A 9,371-nucleotide genomic window follows, 5' to 3' on the forward strand; every position below is an offset into this window, starting at 1 on the left:
CAGCAAAATGTGATTCGCAATGATAAGGACGAAAAATGCCTGTTGTCGTCAGAGGACATTTGCATAGATTAAAATCGCATATTCTCTAATGGATAATATACATTCACAGCATATCTTTGTACGCAATCCATCCTGGTGAAGGTGAATTTAGTCCTTGGGGCGAAAATAATAATTAGTTGAGTTGAAAACGAGGAAATGATGGATCGATTGCCCCCGGCGCCAGGACAAGTGGGTGATGCAAAGGATGTTGCCCAGAAATAAATTAGACATTTGATTTGTGCTTTGGGTAACTTCGTCACTCTATTGAATGATTTTCGACCCCCTGAGGTTCTATTAGTAAATTAAATGTATAACCCGCAATTGAACTGGGATTTGAGAGAATGCGTTCATCGGGTTGTTCTCTTGTGACTTTCTGATGCATTTTAATTTTGCAAATAGCCTCCCCCTATGATATTCGTAATTATATCATTATTTAGGTTGGGTCTGAGATTATTTTGCTGTTTTCGTCTTTCGTAGAATGTGGCGTTTTTAATGAACTTATATTGTGGCGAAAGCATGCTTGTTGTGCAAGAGTTCTATCATGGAACACAATATGTATGGAATTAAAAAAAAACAGGAAGCAACTTCCTTTCTAAATGGTTAAAGTGTTACCAGTTATGGTTATGATAACGACAGTCTGCATGGCCTCTACATCCTAAAGGGCACCCAGTCGCGACTAACTTTCTATCTATTGGAGGGACTCGAGAATTACTGAGCCGCAAGAGAGCAAGATCCACAATAGGGTCATCACGGAGGTTTTACGGGTGGCGTCTGCTGTGTTTCACGAGAGTCACCTCCGTCGTCCTTCTTACTAAGGAATGCAAGATCATCCATAAGCAAAGGGGGGGGGGGGGCGGGGGGAGTGCTCATTAGCAGAAGTGACAGACGCTGAATAAGAGGCATTTTTTTTTGCGAATACGAGCCGAGATGCGCAGCTTATCGGAAATATAGTTCTGTGGGTGAAAGAAAAACATGATAATATTATTTCCTTCAGTTTCTAAGCAGTAAGATCCCTTGACTCTGTATTCTGCATTGGGATAGTAAATGATGTCATCCATTAGTCAACATCTTTAGACACGGGGGGGTTGTCTCTTCGGATAATATTGTGACAGAAATGTTGAAAAGCGTTGACAGATGCAACTACGCACATTACATTTGGGTTGGTTGGACAGAGTTGTCGTGGTTTGACTTAGAAGGTGGTTAGTTAGTCAAGGTTTAGATAAAAATAGGCGGGTTGAGGAGATTATTCTCTTTTCTGGCTAAACATTTGGTGAACTGCCCCTTCTTCAGTGTCTTCTCATAAAAAAACACCGAAGAAGGAGAGGGAGAGATAGGGCCCATAATCTAAAGGCCGTTGGGAAACTTAAAGCCTCTAATACCACTTCACGTAGGTCAGAATGTGATAGTTTTCAGCACCTGGACATATTTTTAGGGCTTCGGTTGTGAAGTTCACACCCTCACAACAATGGTAAGCCACACAGAGTAAGATAGGAAACTCTATCGTGTAACCCTCTGAGGATGAAAGCACCTGTGTGGACTGGCAAATCTCCCATCAGATTCCCGCCGTGCGGTTAAGGGAATATTTGGCGGATGTGATTTGGGCATGCATAAGGATAGATCCGGAGATGTGCATGTATGAGCATTCTTATGTACAGGTCGAGTAGGCGGAAACAAATCCCACCTGTGCATAAAAAGTAGTTATAGGAAGGATACCCAGAAATGAAACATGGAGAAGCTGAAGAGGAATAAAGTTACGGTGCAGGGTTTTGGAAACCCACTACCGGTAGTTTCTGGGAGTTGGCAAGGGTCCACATCCAACGACCGCAGTGCCTCAGTAGAGGTAATCTTGGCTACTGTAGCATCTAATGTTACAAGAGCGAGGGAGGGATTAGAGCTACCTTAATCAATGGACACGTTTAGAAAAAGCTCCATTTTCACAGATTCTCGCGTATAGGAGCACAAGTCCCCACGATCGAAAGATTATTTCCTTTATTGGCTAAAAATTTGGGGAAAAGTAGGCGCCGGTAGCACTTGACGATAAACTGATGATTTAGGTGCCTTGGTATCAATCAGATTTAGAAGGCGTGCATCCGTTCAAATGACCTGTCGAAGTAATGTAGGAGATGCGGAGCAGAAGGCCATATCACCAAGGATAGGATTGTGGAGTTCATCCAAATTGAGAGAGTCATCTGAAACAGACTGTTACTCTACCATCTAAATATGCCTTCTGTTGTGAAACCTCAGAGATACTCAAATGGGAAAACAAGTCTATACTTTGCATAATAATTGTAGGAATACCATGGAATCCACTACCTGGTCCGAAGCTCCTGCCTGGGTTGATTGATCACGGCTCATTACCAGGTGGAATTGTCCTTAAATTGAAGGTTTAGAAAGTTCGGTCTTAATTTGGAAGTTTAGTGCTGAATAAATGTTAAACATCTACTTCAGCAAAGCGACCTCAATAAGGAGAAGAGAGAGGAAGACAAATGGGAACCATCCAAACATTTTATCAAGGTTAATACATCCTCTAAACAGCGAAAACCCCACACTACCTCCTTCTTAAAAATGTTAAGCATAAGATTCCACATGTGTTATTTAGAAATAAAAGTAGTAATTATGACCTTTATATTTTCAAACTAGTTTTAATTAACTAAATTAGCATCTTCTCTTGCTTGAATTGCGAGACTGTTTTCCATACCCTACGTTGGTTACAAAAATTATGATGATCGATCTTTGACATAGTGTACAGAAAATGAATTTCTTACAAGGTCGGGTGTGCCGCGAATGCAATAGTAATTAGTGAAGATAGTTAGCCTCAATACAAATTATTTAGAATGCGAAATAACACTATCCTCAGTAAGCTGCCAATTGAATAACTCAACAAAATCGAAAGCTAGGCGCTTCAGGTATTGAGGGTTTTCCATGTTTCTTATGTGAGGAAATATTCATATGATTAATTGTTTTTTGTACGGACTTAACATTTAGATTTGCACCAATTTGCAAGATACATTTTTCCCATAAATTTGTTTGGGAAAGTACTGTATCAGAGATAGCCCACCCGCGTTATTATGTTATCTGCCTTGACGACGAAAGTTGAGCGTTATTTTGACAAATGATTAGAATACTTACAAAAGATGATGGGAAAAGGCAGCTTCAAAATTTATTGTCCTGACTTAGGCTTTTAAGCAATAATCAATATAGTCTAATATTATGCAGTGTAATGAGATGTAATCCTACGTAATGTAGATATGTAGTTGAATTTCACTAAAGCGGTGTTCCAGGGTATTCCAGTGGTATACAGGTAGTCAGAATATACAGTGTAGTAGTGTGTAGAATATTACTTTGGTTCACTGTAACTTTGTTCAAAATTATGTAGTAAATTTCCTCAAAGCAATGTCGTGAGATTCTTATCTGGTCCCCCATCACGACCCTAAACATCTGTAACAACGCTCAACCGATAAAATCGGTTGGTAAAATTTGTTCACCCATATAGACCCCTTCTACTAATTATATGGCAAGTTCAGGAAGAAAAGTATAGTCCTCTTCGCTAGTACAAGGATCTCAGTAGTATAGCAATGTGGGTTCTGGGACATTTCCCACCGCTGATGGATATCCTTTCAAACTCAGCATAGAAGGTTATTCAACAAATTTTGTATCAGTGAGAGTGCATGTGATTCATAGACGAACAGACAGACCCATGTCATATTTCATTATTCGGAATTCACTTCGCATCAGCTTGAATACAAAAAGCGTTTAGCACCTGGATGATCGCATATGGTGAAAAATAGAACTGACAGGAGGCGAAGCAAGGACCTACCGATAACGTAGAAAAATTGTGACAACGTTCGTTAATGTTGCAAAGGAGAAAAAGACGCGTTCAAAAACCTGATTATAATGATTTCAAAACGGCTAGCTAAAAATCCAGGTACCAGTATTAAAAGCATTCCATTCCATAAATTTGGGTATGGAAAAGGGTGAGCTGCCCCAGGAGGATGAAATCAACAGTGGAAGCAGTGACAGTAATGTTTCCGAGGTGGCAGTAGTCCCGGTAGGAATACGGTTTAGAGACGATAACCCAGCAGTGGATCGTCCTCAAAATGACAAGGAAATGTTGCAGAATTAAAAAACGATGTATGGATCAGGGAGGATCTAATTTTTAATGTAAAATCCCGACAGAGGGCTCTGAAACATAAAAAGAAAGCAACATCATTTAAGTACCCAACGAATTTACCCGACAGAAGTTTACCTGATCATCCAAAAAATGCACTATTTGCTGAGGGCAAAGAAAAGAAAAAGGAGGTTGCATTATGAGAAGTGAATCAATGTATGCAGAAATCCTGCGGAAGTAAACATGGGTGAGGACTCAATAAGAACTGAATGCAAGGGCTTGAAGAAAATCACCATAAAAACGGAGATCTTCGAGGCCTCAACGTTACGACTCGGATTAGAATCAGTGTGTTACTCCGTTGTAATAGGGTCACAAAATAGAAATGATAATAATCAGATTGCCACACTAATCCTGCCAATCGACGGAACACAAAATCCATACCGGTCATTCTTGTGCCAAGTATTACATTTTCTGGGACAGGGAGGTGAAATATATTTACGCACAAAGGGCCGTACTCCTGTCTCAGAAACACGCCCCTTGGGAACGAGCAAAACCCTCTTTTTTAGAAAGCTTCAGCATTACAGCATTTTCATATTCATCTTTTTCTTTTTTGTCTTAAGAACAACTTGATTATAACGTCCGGTCCACGTGTCCCCTCTCTACAGCATGGCCTAAATTATGGTGCCCGGAGACATTTGGATCCCTTCCATCAAAAGGTGAAGGCGATGCCGATCCCACCTTCAGCAAACGAAAAAGGTGTGGCAGGCACCATCTGCCAGATCTTTGCAATAAATACAGTCGGTCAACCGTGATTTCCCAATTGTGTGCAGGTAAGACTGAAAATACGCATGTCCGATGGAGCACCTAAGTTAGGTAATGGTCAGGCTCCCCGTGCTTTCGACTATACCACGACCACATGTCTATGATAAGATACGCGGTCGATCTACCCTTTGATTCTCTTGCCCAATATTGCTGGCATGCGCAGAAGGTACTTGCTCTCTCTTGATAAGAGACCTCCAGCGATCTGAATAGATCCTGCTATCACTATTACTGCTGTCTCCGAGACTGTATGATAGGCGGACTCGCAAAGCCCGTCGTTGTACTTGCGCTAGGCATTTACGCTGATTCCCTTGGTAGGGAGATGCTGAGACAGTCAGCCCACACTTCAGAACGGTAAGGAAACACGGACTGAACAGCACTCATCAGCAAACGACGCCTACTGGATAAGGGACTTCCGGCATTAGACATCATCCGGCAAATCGCAGATATTCTAAGCGCGGCTGTATCCGCAGTGTTGCGAATTTGTTCGAAGAAGCTCATCTTCCTGTCTATTTTAATGCGGTGGTATTTTACCACCGTTTCACTAACCCGAATAAGAAGGACTGTGGGGCTCTTTCTTTGGTCAGAAAAACGACTTCGGTTTTCACCTGCTCCACTGTACGCTGAGCTTGCTCAATCGTGCGTACGGTAGGCAGTGCCACAAAATCATGTACGTATCCGATCAGAAGCAATTTGTCAGGCATTTCGAGTCGTAAAAAAGTATCGTTTAAAGCATTCTAAAGGTCCGGGCCAAGACCTGATCCCTGAGCCGTCCCCGATCTGATCTTTCATTTTGCGCTGTCCTTCTCGGGTTTCATAGAGCAAGGCACGGTAGCCTGGGAAGCGATTTTCGATGGCTTTGATAACACCTTGCTCGGATATGTGATGAGGAAGTGCCATAAGTTGCCATAAGGTCAGTTGGATTTCAACTGATCAACTCCGTAAAAGCAATTAGATTCACCACTTCGCAACCAGTAGTAGATTTGGGAGTCTGTATTTTAGGTGTGCGTAACAAGGGAAACGTTAAAATCGGTCTCGAAAGGAATCACTATCTGATCGTCACTTACTTTGGTTTGCGTGGTGAGTCCCTCACTTTTCGCAGGGTTCAAGAGCTGCTGACGATGACGAGCAACTCCTCCTACATTGACGATATCAACACCCTATGGATTATTATCGACAGTGTGCGCAGTTTAGATCTTCGCTTCATCTGCTTTTGATGAATTTTGAGAAAGCTTTCGATAGCATGAACAGTAAACATATCTGGAGTGCTCTACGCGGTAGGGGCATTCCATATAAACTAACAGCTATTATCAAAGCGAGATATGAGTGCGGAAAATGCCACGTGCTGCGCCGAGGCAAAATCTCAGAGGCTTTTGTGGTCGAAAGTGGAGTCCACCGATATTATTTCTTCTTGTTATTCGTGGTTGGAGGAGTTCAATGGACTATGACCTCTTTCCTCAAACGCCTTGACAACGTTGACGGCATTGGTTTGCTTTCTCACAAGGTCATGGACTTAACTCTCTAGTTTGAATGGGAACGAGAGTAAAATTGAACTGAAGATAAACACCAACAAAATCGAGGTTCTCAGTCTGACGGGTTATTGCGTTCTCCCTAATGTGCAGAGCATCGAAGGTATTGATCAATATGTAAAAAGCCAATCCGACGGTGATACTGGATTGGATGTCGCTCGACGCATCAACAACGCTAGTTCCGCTTTCGTTGCTTTGTCTCAAATCTGGAAATGCAGTTATATCAGCACCAAGATCAAATTCAGACTGTTCCCTGCAAGTTTTCTTTCTGTGTTGCTATATGGGAATAACACATGGAAAGAGACCACCCCCCCCCCCTTGGTCCACAAAAGCTCCAAACCTTTCTGAACACTCGTCTACCTCGTATCATCGGACTACGATGTCGTGACACAATCTCAAACGAAGAACTTGGTTGGCACACAGGCGGAAGTGACAGTGACAGTGGATAGGTCACACATTAAGAAGGACTGACAATTCCATTGGTGGCTATACCATCTAGTGTCATTCACTCTCCCAATATGGAGTGGGTCGCTCCAAGGGTGCTTCGCGCAGAACTGCAGTATCTCACGAAATCGTGGAGGAGTTGAAGCGAATTTGGGGTAACCGCGAATCATGGCGACGCCATAGAAGCTCTTTTGAAGTTTTCTCGCGACGCGATGTGTTCCAAAAAATGTTGTGCCGGAGTGCCGTTGGTCACATGCGTTCAACCCACTCAGTTGGAAATGGATAAAAGGCCCATCGGCTAAAACTGTTGTCCCAAGATGCTTGACTAAGCTAATTGAGAGGTACCTCTCCAGAAGAACACTTTGATATGATATCGATGAGAAACATAGGGAATATACCATCGTGGAAGGAGTGTCGAAAAGCTTAGTGTTGCTTTCTTCCTTGGAACATGATGTATAGTGGGGTGAATCTCTTGAAAGCGGGCCATCAAGTACCTAGTGGAGAGGATGAGTTTCATGTTAGAACTCCCATCATAGCCTGAAATACCGCCTCAGATCATTTATAAGAGGAATGTTGGGACTCCACTTTTATAAGCGATCTGGGAGGAAGCCATGTGAAAACAATCGGAGGGAGGCAAAGATTAGCTTCTACTTAGTGATGTTAGTGTGGTCAGCGCGCAATCTCTCTCGCATTTGAAGCGATCATGTTTTCTGTTCTTTACACTTTCCCAAGCTATTACAGAATTCACCAGTTCGCCAGTTTTCTGCGGCTTCATTATTTTCCCAATATTCAGAGTGTCTTCTAAGTAATACTTTGTGGCTTCCGTCCTTAGTAAATTTCATTCTTCTCCTTCAAATCTTTTGTAACTTATCAAGTCTTTCCTGGCAATGATTTTTGCTGGTCAACACGGAAGATTTACTAAACACCAACATTATTATTGACGTTATTCACTACCCCTTTCAACAGATGTACATAACGACCTTATTTTTGTTTGAGGTGTAAACTAAAATTATTCACAGTTGTTCTGACTTCTGTTGAACGACATAATCGGGGCCAATTTCTTTTAGTACTGCTCCCACAACCTTGTTGAAGCGGCTTTACCAGTTACCGTAACTTACTTCAGAATGCAAATTGAATCAGGACACCAGCAGTAAAACGTATGTACAATACCAGGTACAAACATACGCCATGTTCGTAGATTTTATGGAAGAACATTTATATAATATGTCCTCGTTGCCACTCTAACTAGATTTATAGCAAAAGCGCAGCACAGACTACCGAGGACACAGTAAAAGTCAGAATAAGCCGGGATCATGCCATATGTATGTTATATTGATACAATCACTTGTATGTTCTCTTCAGTCCACTTTTTATAGCTTTCACGTGTTAATTTAGCGGTGACCTCTCATTAGAGTACGATACATTCATGAAGCACCGCATAATTGTTTAGTGGAATGTGGAAATAACGAGTTCTGAAGTCCTTAGAAAAGCTAAGGGAGGCTGAGTTGAAGCATTTTACAAAAATGTATTGAATTCCTCATTGGTACAACCAACTTCAGGTTTTCCCAAATGAGTCATCCACTTCTAAATTCAAATGTTTGTAGCCTTCAGTAACACATTTCACAATACACTCCTTCCAGTTACTCAGGAATAAACCACAAACTATCATCCTTTCGCCTTTCAATCACAACAAACCACTAAATTGCGAAACCCACCTGTAGTAACTAAGCATCCGATTCGTCCGACCAGTGCATTTCTGACCGTCCTCAGTATCATTTTGCTAAAACTCACTAATCGTAGCCACAACCAACTGAACATTATCCGGCCCTCGTTGACTCTTCCACGAATATTCCTTTCATTATCACCACATCTACGTTCTTTTCACTTTTCAACGTGTCACTTGAACACTGCCCTCCTAATTGAACCAATTGATCAATTTCCAGTAGCCGTCATAAGATGATAGATAATAGATAACAGATATCCATCATAAATACTTTTCGATTATTATTACAAAGTAGTTGGTGGCATGTTTAGAACGCATTTAGCCTCGATTCAACACTCACTCAACCGGTGCCCGGGTCAGATATCCTTTCGGAGTGAAGGAGCCAAACGAAGTGGATACGCTGGTTGTACACCTGTTCGTAAGACGAATTCAGTAGCAGAACTAAACACTAAATAGTGAAGAAAGGCTAGAGTCCTTATGACTTTCTAATAACAGCCTAAGGAGTTTGTGTAGATACGTAGTGGTTGTAGAGTTTGTTTGAATACTCGTAAGAACTGTAGTAAATTATTTTGGTATTAACTTTGTTTTTTCTTCCATTGCCAATGGCTGTATAGTGTGCAAAACATGAGTTAAGACGGCTAGAAAATACAGGGAGCAACAAATCCTCTACATCATTCAAGCAGAATCGAGCTTGCATTTGTTGTTCGAA

At 41.7% G+C, this 9,371-nt stretch overlaps 1 protein-coding gene across 2 annotated transcripts in view; it reads right to left on the minus strand.

Annotated features, from left to right (window-relative positions):
• Positions 1-8,730, minus strand: part of LOC119654257 (beta-glucuronidase-like) — an 83,637-nt gene extending 74,907 nt beyond the window's left edge. For both annotated transcript variants that reach the window (XM_038059514.1, XM_038059515.1), the window contains exon 1: positions 8,655-8,730. In XM_038059514.1, coding sequence (XP_037915442.1) covers positions 8,655-8,715 — 61 coding nt within the window. In that variant the 5' untranslated portion in view covers positions 8,716-8,730. The remainder of the gene's footprint in view (positions 1-8,654) is intronic.
• Between the last annotated feature and the right edge of the window lie 641 nt (positions 8,731-9,371).

This window comes from Hermetia illucens, chromosome 4 (assembly GCF_905115235.1).
Source record: "Hermetia illucens chromosome 4, iHerIll2.2.curated.20191125, whole genome shotgun sequence".
NCBI classification, from domain to species: Eukaryota; Metazoa; Arthropoda; class Insecta; order Diptera; family Stratiomyidae; genus Hermetia; species Hermetia illucens.